General features: G+C 52.0%; 1 protein-coding gene across 1 annotated transcript in view; it reads left to right on the top strand.

The window, feature by feature from the left end:
- Positions 1–15,238, top strand: part of SSH1 (slingshot protein phosphatase 1) — a 55,629-nt gene that overhangs the window by 777 nt on the left and 39,614 nt on the right. The window contains exon 2 of the mRNA XM_043901541.1: positions 4,781–4,821. Within this exon, the coding sequence (XP_043757476.1) occupies positions 4,781–4,821 (41 nt within the window). The remainder of the gene's footprint in view (positions 1–4,780; positions 4,822–15,238) is intronic.

Below are 15,238 nucleotides of genomic sequence, written 5' to 3'. Positions count from 1 at the left end.
GTCTTCCTGTGTGTGATTCCGGCCTGTCCCCTGGGGGCCGTGCCTGTGTGGTGCAAGGGGGGAGCAGCCGCAGGGGTGCCCCGGTGGAGGTGAAATCGGTTCCCCTGGTTGCACGCCCCTGGGGTTCTGGCTGTGGCCGTGAGTGGCGGTCCTCTGTCACTGTGTGTCGGTGAGTTCAGGGTGCTGGTGCTGGTTTCTCTGGGTCTGCGTGTGACCCGGCCTGGCTCCTTGCCCCGGAGTCACTGGGGAATTCGTCCTCTGGGCGCACAGCTGGGCTGGACTGAGCTCTGCTGGGCCTCGGGCCTCTGAGCGGGAGAACTAGTTAGGGCCTCGGGTCTAAACTCAACATCCGCGGCCAGGCTGAGTGTTGACCCACAGACACCGCAGCTGGAGGAGGAGACGGGAACTGTTTATAGAGAAGGGAGAGGAGGCTGCTGGGGGATGGCCCTGCAGGCAGGCCCAGGAAGTGACCCCGCCAGCATCTGGGCAGTTCAGGCCCCTTCTCCCTGGGGGAAGTTGACTGATAACACTGATAACGTTTGTGTGTGTCTGTGAGGGAAGAGGACCTGTTTGGGTTTAACAGCCCTGCCTGTCCGGCCGGCTCCTGGTGGGCAGCTCTTCAGCCTGTTTCCGTTGGGACTGGCAGGAACATTTCTCAACCTGGCTGCAAGGGTGAGCCTCACAGCCCTGGCCCTCTCGAGGAGAGGCCGTTCATGAGTTATCTTGCCTGCAGACAATAGGTTCTAACAGTCCCTGCTCTGCATGGCAGCCAGTGGCCTGCAGCTGGGAAGTGAGTGCGGCAGCTTCTCGCTGCCCCACAGAGACACATGTTCCCCTACATCATTTCTACTACCGCTGTCTTGCAGTTTACAAAGTACTCCTCTGCACGTAATTCATGGTCCCTTCTCAAAAACAACGGGTGAAGAAGTCAGCTCCAGGAAGAGGTTATTCGGACAGCCTGTCAAGCCTGAAAGTGAAGTGAAAGTGAAAGTCGCTCAGTCGTGTTGGACTCTGCAACCCCATGGGCTATACGGTCCATGGAATTCTCTAGGCCAGAATACTGGAGTGGTGGGTAGCCTATCCCTTCTCCAGCGGATCTTCCCAACCCAGGGATCGAACCCAGGTCTCTCACATTGCATGTGGATTCTTTACCAGCTGAGTCACCAGAGAAGGCCATGAATACTGGAGTTGGCTATCCCTTCTCCAGTGGATCAACCCGACCCAGGAACCAAACCGGGGTCTCTGGCATTGCAGGCAGCTTCTTTACCAGCTGAGCCACCAGGGCAGCCAGTCAAGCCCAGGCCTTTGATCCTAAGCCCTGCCTTCCTTGTGTTGCTTTGCATCCAGTCCACTTCCGCTCTAAACACGTTAAAAAAATAAATTTTTTTTTTTTTACTGTGTTGGGTCTTTGCTGCCCCGAGGCATGTGGGATTTTAGTTTCCTAACCAGGGATCGAACCCGCCTCCCCTGCATTGGAAGGCACATTCTTAACCACTGGACCACTAGGGAAGTTACCACATGTAAAATTTTTTAATATTTTATTTTTTTAACCGAGATGGAATTCACATACCATAAATCCGCCATTTTAAAGTGTACCATTCAGTGGTTTTTAGTACATGCCCAAGGTTGACCAGCCATCACCACAGATTCCAGAATGTTTTCATCACCCCCAAAAGAAACCTCACAGCCCTTAGCCATCACCCACAGCCTCCCTCCCACCCTGCCCTGCCCTGCCCAAACTGTAGGCAACCACTCATGTTCTTTCTGTTTCTACGAATTTGGCCTTTTCTGGGCATTTCATATAAGTGGAATTCCTACACTGTGTGGCCTTTTGTGTCAGCTCTGTTTCACTCAGCCTTAATGTTTTCAGGGCTCATCCGTGTTGCAGCGTGAGTCAGGACCACGTTCCTTTTTATGGCTGAGTAATATTCTATCGTGTGGATGTGCGTTGTGTTGGACCTTGGGCTTGTTTCCACTGAGTGTATTTTCACTTTCACTTTCTGGGCTTCCCTGGTGGCTCAGCCTGCGATCCTTGAGTCAGGAAGATCCCCTGGAAGAGGAAATGGCTACCCACTCCAGTATTCTTGCCTGGGAAATCCCGTGGCCAGAGGAGTCTAGAGGGCTACAGTCCATGGGGTCGCAAAGAGTCGGACACGACTGAGCGACTAACACTTTTTTCTCTTCAGTATTCTACCGTATGGTTGTACCTGTTGTTGAACTCTGGGATTGTTTCCACTGAGCATATTTAAAATTATTATATGGAAAGCTTTATTTTCACCAAGTGCCAGTGACCTCCAAAATAAAACTCAAACAGCTCTTCCTCACCTTGAGTAAATCAGCAGCATTTAGTGGCTCCAGGAGCCAGCAGAGGCTGGGATGTTCCCCGGAAGGTGAGGTATCTTCCAGGTGGGGTGAAGCATGAAGATGCAGGAAGGAAGGGAGAAGGCAACATGTGTGCCATCTCTGCCTCTGGTCTGACCTTCCTCTGGTTACTTCCCCTCTGGGCCTCAGCTCATCCGAAAGTTCCAGCTTCCCTCTCACGTGTGTTCCTTGGCATAGATAGCTTCCTTCTCTGGAATAATTGATCTCACATTGCCTTTCGTCCCGAGACCCTCAGAGAGGGAGCGAGAATTAAGTGATTTTGACATCTGCATCCCACCCCATCACTTCCTTATTCCTCAAAATGCACATCCTCCGTTGAGACAGACACGCTCAGGTCACTTCTTTCCTTCCCCAGCCCATGGTCCTGCCCGGCATGGGAACTAAGGGAATTCACAGCCCATCCCGCAGAATAGTGCTTCCCTCTTTTTGGTTTCGTTCCTTTCCCCTCCACCTTTATCTCATTTATATCATTTTACCGTCAACCTTGTCTCATTCTTCTGTGAGAACAGGCAGAGCACCCAAGAAGAGATAAAGCAGTAGCTTTCAGGAACTGTGATTTTTGACCACCATTCAATGTGACTAATTTTCACGGGTGGATCTCCAGTCCCTTTGGGGAGAAGAGTATCAGATCAGGGTTTTTCAACCTCAGGATTGCCGACGCTGGGACCAGAAAACCCTGTGTTGCAGGGAACCCGTCTTGTGTGTTGCAGCAGATGTAGCAGCACTCTACCCACTAGATGCCACTATCATCCTCCCAAAAAAGGCTCCGGCCTTGCCTGGTATCCCCTGCCAAGAGCCGTGGTCCCCAGTTGAGAAGCACTGGGTTAGACCCAACAGTCTCTTCTGAGTTTGTTCCTGTGGTCGTGTGAGTTGTTTCATGTCTGTTTCACTGCGGGGCCGAAGCTGGTGGCCCTGTGGTCGGCAGAGCCGTCCCGGGTGTTTCCGCTTCTCCTTCATTGTGGGGTGGGGAGCATGAGAACGAACCGATGCTCTCTGCCTCCACCCAGTGCAATACGTACATGATCTTATTACAGCACGGGGATTACAGCGTGAATGTGCCAGGCTCATTCGTTGATGAAACTGCCACCTGTGGTGTGTGTCCCTGGCTGCCCGGAGCCCTCCACACATGACCTCTGTACCCTTTTCCCACCACTGCCGGCTGCTGTCTGGTTTCTGTCCTCAGTCAACCTTGCATCTCTCCCAGCCATTGCTGCTTTCCAGGTTTCTCTCTTTCCCATTCAATGGGCCCTTCTGTGTAACACACTAAACATGCCAACTCCCAACGGTGGAACGTTGTTGGGGTGTGTGTTTTCTTCTCATTTGAGTTTTCTCCTTGAAATAAAAAGAAAAGAAAAATTGCAGTTGGGGCTTAAATCCTGGTTGTTTTTGGAGCCTTTAACCCTTGTGGCCTTGTAACTTTTAGAAAATATTAAATATCCCTTTGTTTCATGTCTAGAAATACACTAAGAGCCTAGAAAGTTTTAAACATGAAAGTCTTTTTGAGAACTTACCAAAAGCTTTGAGACCCACTGACAGCCTGATCCTGGCTACCTTTTGTTAAGAAAGACTTGCCTGGAATGGTGGTGGTGGTGGTGGTTGTTTTTTAAACTTGTGTGTTGTGGTTTAAAATGGTGTTGATCATTTGTGATTACCAGAGGGAGGGGATTGAGGTGAGGGGGATATGGATAAAGGGAATCAAAACACATAAACTTCCAGTTATAACATAAATAAGTAATACAGACACAGAATACCACATGATAAATTAACACTGCTGTATGTTATATTTGAAAGCTAGTAAGAGAGTAAATCCTAAGAGTTATAAAAATAAATGGTGTTGATCACTCAACTATTGCTTAGATTGAAGAAGGAAACAGAGCCTCTTAAAATATCACCTCCTTCCCCTAAAAAAGAAAAACGGGGGACTTCCCTGACGATTCAGTGGTTAAAGACTGTGCTTCCAATGCATAGTACACAGGTATGATTCCTGGTTGCGGAACTAAAATCCCACATGCCTGCGTGTCCAAACGTATAAATAAAATTTAAAAGAAAGAAAGACTGGATGAGCTCCAAAGCAGCACTGGAATAGGGAGAGCTCAGGGCGAAACGAGTGTGTGGAGTACCTGGGCTGGCGAGGACACCGTGTTAGCAGGCATCTATCTGCGATGCCTTGGAAGGCGGGAGGGAAAACATTAGGAAACCTGAGCATTTCCTCCGCGGGAATTCTGCAGGGGAGCAGCAGGGCAGGACTGGTCCGGGAAGGTTGCGGTGTTTGGAAGGAGCCAGGTTTCCTGGACATCTGTACCTTTTGCAGACATCAGAGCAGAAAATGTGAGCCTTGTGTCTGAGGCTCATTGATAGCGGTTGTCTGGGCTGTGACAGTCTCTTCCTTTCTCCGCAGTTGGAGGCTGGCAGCGATGAAGATCGCAAGTTAAACCACAGGTAAGCAGGCTTCGCATTTTCACCCTGAAGTCTTTCTTCCAAGCAGGTAAGAAATACTCTCGTGCCTTTCCAAAAGGGAGAACCCTGGAGAGAGACTACACCAGCTTTTCTGTAGGAGGAGGGCTTTACAGATGATCCAGACATTTAACTGTAAACAGCTTCAATAATTATGTAACATTCAGAGAAGGAGAAGAAGAATCGCCAGGATTCCATCACCCTGGCTTTGCTATGATGAGTATCTTTACAAACTTCCTTCCAGGTTTTACCTCTGCTTTAAAGAAAGTAATCATTCTAATATGTTCTCTGTTTTCCATTGTGCTTTTGGGAGGGTATTCCTTTTGAGGTAAGTACATTGCTGATTCGAAACAGGTATTCAGCCCCTCAGTTTATTAATTCAGGGTGTGTGTGTGTGTGTGTGCGTGCGTGCGTGCATGCGTGCGTGCATACACCTGTTGAAAAGTTCCTCAAGCGTGTAGTCCTCAGTTGCTATATTCCCAGGTAGACACCAAAGTATGGTTGTTTTTCTTTGCCAAAAATTGGGTGTTTTGTTGGCTTGCAGAAGCTTTAGTACTTTATTACATAATGCAGTCTTCTGTTCCAATGATCTGGTCTTAAACGCTGGCTCTTAAGAGTTTAAAAAAGTAAACAGCTAGATTAAGAAAAAAAGAAAAGAAACTGCACAGAATTTCAAGGATACTGTTCTTGTCTTATTATTATTGTCTGTTTCATCTTGGGAAGGGGAGGAGAATTAATTGGGAGAGGAAATACGTGTTGAGAAACTGGGGTCAGCCCTTCATTGCCGAGAGCAGGCCGTGCCCCCGGTTAAACGCACACACGGGACCGGTGGCGCGCCGCCTCGCCTGTCTGTGAAGTCTCCTGTGCGTTTGAGGGAAGCAGGCGCCCTGTTTTCTAAAACTCACATGTGCAGGAAGGGAATCATCTCAGTGCAGTGGCCGGGTCCTCCTTTTCACATTACGCTGGAGGGGGGACCAGGTGCTATGACACATTTCACTCTTCACACTGGGGGTTCTGGTCGCTCAGTCTCGAAGGCTGGAATCAGCCGGATTCCCAAGTGGGGGCAGTCACGGGCCACGTTGTGGATCAGCCAGTGGAGGCCGGGAGGGGAGTGGAGGTCTGCTCCGGAGACTGTTGGGGGAGGGAGATCGGGGCGGAGGGCCGGCGGAGCGCCGCGCACCCCCAGCTCGTCTCCAGCCCTTCCCTGGACTTGGACTCTCCCCCTCAAGCCGGTCCCTTTCTCCCAGGGCTCTTCCCCAGGAGATGCGCTTGGATGGTCTTTGGGGCAAAGAACTGTTTCGTTTATTTACCTGCCCTTCCTGCACTGACAACGTGGCACTTTGAGTTGTTTCCATTAGTGAAGAACTTACAGCTAGCAGTGATAGGAAAACATGTATGTGCTGCTGGCCAGTAAAAGGCCCCGTTCTTTGCATCATTTGGAGCTGAAAAGGGCCATTCAGAGGGAAGTAAAGGCAACTCTCTGCAGGGCCACATCTCATCCTCACAGCAACCCCAGGAGGAGGGGGTATTCCCACCCTCTACCCCACAGGTTGCGGGTTGCATTCCAAGTGGGGCCTCCATTGTCCGAAACACTTGAGTTTGTCATAGGACTCGGCCTTTCCGGGGAACAGTTTGATGATTCAGCTGGACACGGGTGTTGCAGGTACAGGCATGCGGACTTGCTGAGGTCGCCCAGGTGGTTAGAGGCAGCATCTGGACTGGAACCCAGGAGCCCTGCTGAATTGTGACCGTGCCTCCTGGGAGGCCAGATCACCCTGCTGACCCCCGTGAGTCCCTCTTCACAGCTCTCAGCGAGTCCCCAAGGCCATTATGAGTCCTGGGAGACCCAGGCTGGGGGTGACCTGGGCTCTGATCCCGTCCTCACAAGCCTCCCCTTTCTTCCGCTCTTCACTCACCTTGACGTTCAGGCCCCGTTTCAGGCAGAGGACAAAGTCCTGCTGTCTAGCCCTCCAAGCCGAACGAGAGAAGTGCCGAGGTCCCCGTGTAAGCGGCGTGACTGCAGCTCATTGGCATCTGCGTGGGGATTTGCGTTTCCAAACCTCTGCTGTCTGAGCGTCTCCTTGAGAAAAAATGTGTGGAATGGCTGGTCATTCTTTGCTCCCTGGGGGGAGGAGAGTTGGGGAGAGGAGATCTCTCTTGCTTCACATTCATCCTGAAGTTAATCTGACCTGATTTGGTGTCTGAAGGGTGCTGGGGTGGGAGAGAAACTGGGGCCTGCAGGGTCGTCCTGTTCCCTCACCCCTTTGTCTACCCTTAATGGACAGCTTCATCTTGCGGGTCCTCCAAGAAGTGATCTTGGACCCAACACGTAGCCAGTGAATTGCTGAATTTGTGGGTCAGATCTCACCCTGCCCTCTTCCCCACTCCCTTCCCCCACTGGGAGCACCATGGTCAGGTCCCTGAACCTCCCCCGGTTCACTGAGGGGCCGCCCATCAACCCATCCTTGGACCTCAGTTTATCATCCAGCTGTCAGAGGGCTTCATCCTCCTGGTCCACACAGCCTTTTTTGCCTTCAGCCTCATCGCTGGCCTTTCCTCGCATGGACGTGCCGTTTTTCAGTTCTACCGCCGCTCCCTGACCAGGCTCCTTCTCTAGGCCAGTTTCTTTTCCAGCTGGCCGCAGTCCTCACGCCCAGCTCCGCATGCTCCCCCGCAAACCTCTGTGGCTTCCCTCCCCTCCGCAGGTGACTCCTGGTTTCTTTCTGGGCCAGGTACCGCACCTGCCTTCCCTGGCAAGTACTTGTGTTCTTGTCTTATCCCTAACTGTTTGGGGCTTCCTTTACGGACAGGGTCTTAGTTCTTTGACTGCACGTAGCACTTCAGGAAGTTTAAACATATTAACTTGGTTTTGATTCTGCAGTAAATTGCATTCATGTACAAGAAGGACATTTCGAGGAAAGACAACGGGGTTCAGAGTCTGGCTTCTGCCCGCACGCCTTTCGGAACTACTGTGTCTCTGTAGGTCTCTGTTCGTCCATTGGTAGAACGGATAAAGTGTCAGCCTTTCAGGATTGACCAGTAGTTTGTATGGAGCTCCTCACCTAGAGCCAGGTCCACGATAGGTGTGGAGGACAGTGGCTCTGATTGGTCTTCAGAGGATGGTGTTCTGTCAGTGTTAGTTTCACAGCCCAGCAGTAGAGGGCCGGACTCCCCGCAGGGGCCAGGCCCACTGGGTCGGGGCTGGGAGGGCCATCCCCGTGGATGCCTGTGACTCGGACCAGGAACCAGCCTGCATCGTTTACCCGGTGATGTCCCCGTACGATGGAAATAGGAGCGCACTTTTTGCAGGATCTCGACTGTCACCCAGTCGGTTTCTCCGAAGGCCTGGGGGATGTCTGGGGAGCCGCTCGCCGCGCCCCTAGAGGGAAGCTGAGGGACCCAGAGCCCTCGCGCCCCCTCTCCCCCGCCTGCTCTCTGTGCAGCCTGCTGCCGGCCGCCGGCAGTCCCCTTTGGGAAGCTGCGCTGCTCAGACTGTGGGAACCGGCGAGCAGATGGCTCCGCCACAGCAAACCCTGGCTCCCTCGCCGTCCTGGGAGCTGCCTCGGTCTGGCAGGAGACTCAAGTGGTTGTGTGCCAGGCAGGGCCCCGGGGAGGGAATAGGGTTGTGTTGTTTCCAGACGGTGGATCAGGAGTGAATGTTTTGCTCCTTTTTTTTTTTTTAAATACATCCAGCGTTTCCAAGTCAAGCACGTGAAAATGATCATTAGAGTTCTATTAATTTCTTGTCTTGCTTGCCCAAGCAAACATTTGGGCCAGAGCAGCAGGATTTTGTCTTCTCTCTTTTACTCGGTTTCAGTGGGAAACTGAGAACCCCTATGCACCCGCCTTTGCCTCGCTCCTCTCCCTGTTTCGGAAATCCGCAGAGGACCCTGATCTCCATGTAACCTTCTCTGCCTTGTCGTGGACGAGTCGGGATGGAGTGTGTCCTCGCTCTGCAGACCCTGCCTCCCATCTTCTTTCAGAACCTCTTCTTCAATGCCTGTCTACCCTTGGAGCTTCCTCTGACTTCCTTGATGGCTTCCCAGCCTGGACTTTGATTGTCCCTGTTGAGGGTCACGTCTGTCTGGTTAAGTCCTGCCCGGAGGTGTTGAGTTGCCGCCACATCCAGGCTCTGTGTAGTGGGCTGGTGTATCAGTGACCTACTGCTGCGTAACAAGCCGCCCCAAACTCCGCAGTCAGAAACGGCACACGGGTTTACCTCTCAGCTCTCATGAGCCAGGAACCCTTGACATGATTGAGTTGGATCTTCTGCTGGGGGGTCTCACGTGGCTGCAGGCAAGGTGTTGACCAGGGCTGGGGTCTCATCGGTGCCTTGGGCCCTCTTCTAAGCTCACACCGGTTCCTGATAGAATGCATTCTCTTGCGGCTATAGACATGGCTGGCGGCTTCTTCAAGGCCAACAGGAGAGCCTGCTGCCATCAGGGAATGCCATCAGGAGAGAGGTCATCACCTTTGCCATCAGTTACAAACTAAGGGAGCAGCTGTCCCATCCTGGTCCCTGGTTCCAGCACACACTTAGCACAGGGGGCTTGCCCGGGGTCCTGGACCACCTTAGAAGCCACCCAGAAGCCTCAGTCCACGGGAGTTCTTGAGCTGCGCTAGTCTAACGGAGAGAAAGACGCATAAGCAAGTAGGTTTCTGCTCATTGTTAACAGACGTGGCAGGGTGTGTCACGTAGAGGCGATGCTGGCTAGTGGGAAGGGGCCAGGAGCCCCGGGGAGCCGGCAGGGTTCGACCACCTGCCAGAGACTGTCCTGATCTCTCGGCTATGTGCCCACATGCCCCTTCACCCCTGAAGACCTCAGTCTTCCTCCCTTCCAGCCTGAACCCCAGGGGCCCCACTGTGAGCGGCGTGGCCTGTCCCGTGACCTCCCTGACTGTGGGGCCCCGCCATGAGTGGCGTGGCCTGTCCCGAGACCTCCCTGACTGTGGGCTCCAGTGAGGCTGGTACTCCATGTCCCTTCCCAAGCAGTGAGTCGCCTGGGTGGGCACCAGGGGAGGTGGGGTATGTGTGCACATCAGGGCTCCCATTCACGAGGGGCCTGTAGGTGCTGGGAACTTGGGCAGCTCGTCTCTTTTCTGTCACCCCCACGAGACCTCGTTGTAGGAAACCGCAGTTCCCTGGGGCCGGAACCAGGGTTTAGACTCAGGTCGCTGTGATCAGAAACCTGTGTCCCTTCCTGTCCCCTCCCTCACGGCTTTACTGGCAGCAGACTGCCACCCCCCACCCCACCTTGAAACACTGGGGATGCACACACTTGTAACAAGTGAAGAGTTAATTTGATTCTGTTGGAATGTAATTAAAATTACTAAGGTTAACTTAAAATGGATTTTGCTTGGAGTCTAGTAGGTTTCATTACACGTTTGAAATAGCAGTGCTCAGACTTCTGAAGCACGCCTCGAGGCCCTGGTCTCATTTTCCTCTGCACTTAGCACTCCAGGGAAACTTGTGCACCCGGAGAAGGCCTGTGTGAGCCCTTTCTTCATAGTGGTACCCACCGTCACCCTGTGGTAAGCAGCAGAGCTGTGAGAGGGAGGCAGAGAACCCGAGCTTCTAGTCCTAAAATGTGTTACCTGCTGTGCAGCCTTCAGGCTGGTCGCTAAACGTCTCTGGGCCCCCGCTGCCGCCTCTGTCAAGTGAGGTGAGATTAGATAACGGCTCCCAAACCCAGGAACCAGCGTCTTCACACCCACCAGTCTAGTTCTGTGTCACCTTGTTACAGCTTCTAACCGTCCTCTGTAGCTTTGTAACTGCGTCCAGAGTTTCTCCTTTATTCTCAGGCTGAGAACAAGGTCAGCTGTATTGGGGGGAGGCAGCGGCGGGGGCGTCTTGCTGAGTCACCCTGAGATGGCGAGAACTGGCGTGGCCTCTGAGAGGAAATGGACCCTCTGCTTGGACCCACTTCCCCCTCAGCACGTGTCGGGCCAGGCACGCTTTGCCCCAGGAGCAGGGCCATGCCCTTGGTGATGACCGCCTGGGCAGAAGGGACTCCCGCCTTCAGAGGTCATCTTGGCGTTACGTTGTGCTGCCGTGAGACACTCTGGATTTGGGCAGCTTATCGAGAATATTCCTAAGACTAGGAGGAGGCCCACCAGAGTCTTTCTGCTTTGAGGAAGGCTGCAGGAAGAAAACAGGATTAATCAAAATAGGATTAATGTGGGTTGGGAGGAGCCACTCCCAGGGCATGCCCTGGATGGTGAGGGGTAAGACGAGGAGTCTGGCCTGCGAGGCTCCCTCATTGGAGCGTGGAAAGCCCTGGAGAGGGTTTGCATCCCTGCAGTGGAGATGGTGTGTGTTGATGAGAGCACCCCACTGGTAGCCTGCCCGCCCTGCAGTGTTGGGAGAGAACCAGGGATACATGACTGCCATGTAAATTACACAGTCATGCTCCTGGCTGTGCTTGGATGGGGTGGGGCTTCTGGGTCAGGTCTGTACACCGCACCCCACCCCCTGTGTGACTGTGACCTCAGGCCAGCCCCCCTCCCCTCCCTGAAACTGGAAGAGTCCTCCTGGGCTTCAGGGAGCTTCTGTGAGGCTGAGAGGGCGTCTTGTATATTGTGTTGTGTCTGGTCCTTGTGTGACAATGGGGCACCGTTATTTTCACTGATGCTGGGAAGTGACAGTCCCTTCTGCCACTTTCCTGACCTTCTTACCCCCCCACCCCCCACACCAGAGGATTTCTAGATCAAAACCCAAAAAGGTCAACCTAGTCGAACCCAAGGGAAAATAGCAGCCACTGCCTGACCTGTCTTCCTCCAAGTTACACGGAGCCTGGCACCAGGTTTTTATCCGCAAAGCATCACGTCTTGTGTGCCTTTGTTTATTTTTACAATTAAAAAACATTTTTTTTTCATTGAGCGGCTACTTTTGAAGCTGTTTTTCTTTTTAAAGATTTTGTTTCAAAGAAGGCCCAGACGCCCTGCCTTAGGAAATGCCCTGGGGGCCACCGTGGGCTGGCAGAAGTGATCCCCGCACGCTTGCCGAGCGTCGGGACCCGCCGGGGAGGGGACCGTTGATGTGGTTTGGAGGGAGCCGGGCCCACTGCCACCTCCAGAGATCGCTCGCCCCTTCTCCCCAAACGGTCAAGCCCGCAGTTCTGTGCCGTGTCTGAAGCAGGTGGAAGTTGGGAGTGTGTCTTTTCAGGTCTCTGGTGGAGACCGCTGAGCCCTATGGCAAGCGAGCGTCCTCAGTAGCCCACTCCCCAAGCCCGGGCGCCCTGTGTGGGCCCCGCCAGGCTGGGAAGGAGGGAGAGGTATCTCATGAAGCAACCTGATAACGGAGGCGGTTTTTATTTAAGAGTTGATCTGCCTTATCAACTCAGCCAGCGTACATTTGGTGCCCGTCTATGTTTTAGGTTCTGTGCTGAGTGCTGGGACTTCATGTTCAATATAAAAAGACGTTGTTAATGTTCCAGAGGTATCTCGGGTGTGCCGTGTCCACTGTGGCTCCCAGGAGGGATTTGAAACAGCATATAACATTCAAAGCGAACTGTACGATTTAAAATTGGAAAAGTGGGGCCTGGAGGACTTGGGGAAATAAAGCAAACTGAGGGGGCAGTTAGTTGTATGTGGGATTCAGGGCATAATGTGGGCTGGTGTAATGACCAGAGTTTGACTCTACGTCTGACTTTGAGCTTCTGAGGAGTCAAAGCAGAGAGGCAAATGACGATTGGTTGCTTGGTTCACGGTGTCCTGAAAACACCGCCCGGTCATTCCCTGTGAAGAACTGTTTCTGAGGGTGGGTGTTCATGAGGAGACCCAGTGTGATGGGCAGTGAGGCAGCTTGTCTGAGGCTGGGCCCTGAGGCCCACCCCACCAGTTAACCTGTGTGTCTGTGGTCTAAAGAGGTGAAGTCGGCGGCAGTGCGTGATGCCAGAGCCGCCCAGCCGCCCCAGCTGCCAAAAACAGGATGCTGAACCATCCAGCAGGCCCGCAGCGTCCCGACTCCACCAGCCTATCCCAGCTCCGTGTGCCCGTCCCAGCAGGAGGCTCTCCGGGGCAGGTCGGCCCCCCTGCTTCTCCAAACGTGCAGTCTCAGAGCAGGAAAACGCTAAGATTAGGGCTCACATGGGCCAGGGCCGTGTGTGTGTGTGCTCAAGGCCTTCAAAATCTGGACACCCAGAGACCAAGAGGAGCTGTGAGCAGGGAGTTTCCCATCATCCTCCACGGCCTTCTGCACGAAGCAGGGCTGCTGCTGTTCTGGAAGTGCAGAGGGGAGGTGGTCCTGAGGCAGGGACAGATCTTGGGTGCTGAGGGGCAGAGCATCCCTGAGAGGGAAGTGGGAAGCCAGGACGGCTACCAGCAACAATGACCAGCGAGAGGGTCTTAAGTTTTTATCACTGGCCAATAAAGAAAAATTGTTGTTCAGTCTGTTAGTTATGACTGACTCTTGCGAACTCATGGACTGTAGCCCACCAGGCTCCTCTGTCCACAGGATTCTCCAGGCAAGAAGACTGGAGTGGGTTCTCATTTCCTTCTCCAGAGGATCTTCCCAACCCAGGGATCGAACCTGCGTCTGCCGCATCTCCTAAATCAGCAGGCAGGTTCTTTACCACTGAGCCAGCCACCAGGGAAGCCTAAGAGGAAAAATGAGAGGGAATGTTTTGCCAAAATCTAGTTAAGTGGAATTTTTTTTAGAAGTAATTTAAAAAATTTAGAAGCAATTGAGAACATACATAAAAGTTGCAAATGGAGTACAGAGAACATTTTTCTGAACTGTTTTGAGAGTCAGTTGTCAGCCAGATGCCATTTGAACACAAGCAAGGACGTTCTCCTACAGAGCAGGCCATTAACCCAACTTGACCTGATCCATGACTCTATCTAATCATCAGACCCCATTCAGGGTCCAGCGTTTGTCCCAACAGTGTCCTTTGTCGTAAAGGGTCCAGGTCAGTATCGCCCACCGTGTAGCATGGTCCTGTCTGCTGCACCTCCTTCAGTCTGGGACATTCCTCAGTCTTTCTCTGACTCTCATGACCTTTTGAAGGGACAGGCCTGTTAGTTTGTAGAATAGAATGTCCCTCAGTTTAGGTTTGTCTGATGTTCCCTCCAGGTTAGATTTGGTCCGTGCAATGCCGAGTGATGCTCACTGTGGTCCTCAGGTGGCTTTGCTGGGCTTCGACCCTGCACAGGTGTTCTTTTCCCTTGCGTCATGAAGAAGTGTTTCTTGTGGGGATACTGTGAAATTGGGTCCGTGCCCCCTCAACTTTCCTATTGATTTATATCTGTGTGGACACCTGTTTCATGCGGTGGTTCACTGTCTGTTAATTGTATTCTTGACTTCAAGGTTCAAATTGCCCCTGATCTGGCCTGTGGGGTCTCGTTCCAGTTGATTCCGTGTCCCTGGACGTGTTCGCATCGTTGTTTGAGCACTGCCTTGTTTTCTGACACCAGATGGCAGACCTCACCTTGTAGTTTTTGCCCCGTCTCTGGAATCCATCTTTCCTCCACGGAGCCCTAGTTCCTTTTAGTAGAAAAGGGATTTCAAAGCAGGCAGGTGGTTTTTGTGATGTGTAGAAATAGCAAATCACTATGTTGTATGCCTGGAACTGGGGCTTCCCAGGTGGGGCAGTGGTAAAGAATCCTTGCCTGCCAACTCGGGAGACGGCAAGAGACGCAGGGAAAATCCTGGGAAATCTCACTGACAGAGGAGCCTGGTAGGCTACAGTCCATGGGGTCGCAAAGAGTCAGACAGAACTGAGCTACTGAGCATACACACACATGCTGGAACTAACAGTGGTGCAGGTCAATTATACGTCAACAAAATTTTTTTTAAATAAAGAATTTATGAATCATTTTAACCCCTGTGAGTAATCATTGAAAAGGATAATTGATGGGTGAGATGAGGAGGTGGTGCTGGACCTAGAAATCTGACAGTGGAATGCAGAACACGGGAAGTGATAGTTGCAGGTTGCCAAGTTCCATTTCTTTGGGTGTTAGTTGATTGATGGGCCCAGCTGATAACTAAATGTCCACTAATTTAAAAAAAAAAAGCAGAAAATATTGCTCTTTTTTTCATGTACTCTGTAAAGCCTCTTTGAAGCTCGTCCTGCTCTCTAAACCCAAATGATATTAACAAGGGCTTTTCTTTTGAAGAAATAAAATTATACCAAATTAATCTGGAAAATAAAAACAAAGAAACTGAGGTAGAAATGCTTATTATTACTACTGGAGGTGTTGTTCTCTGCAGGCCCTTTCATGTGCACACACAAAGACACACACATTACATGTTTGCCTCTATGTTATTCCCTCTGTTTGTGTTGAAAACCATGAGTTCAAACTGATACCTCCAGTTCTGATCCAACATCTCTGGGTTCATTCTAGTTTTTTTTCTCATTCCATATTTGTAGTCCCTTTTCTCATAGTGAGAGAAACCTGGCTC

This window comes from Cervus elaphus, chromosome 5 (assembly GCF_910594005.1).
Source record: "Cervus elaphus chromosome 5, mCerEla1.1, whole genome shotgun sequence".
NCBI lineage: Eukaryota > Metazoa > Chordata > Mammalia > Artiodactyla > Cervidae > Cervus > Cervus elaphus.
The sequence above is the reverse complement of the archived record's forward strand: the minus strand, read 5'-3'. Positions and strand labels throughout refer to the sequence as shown.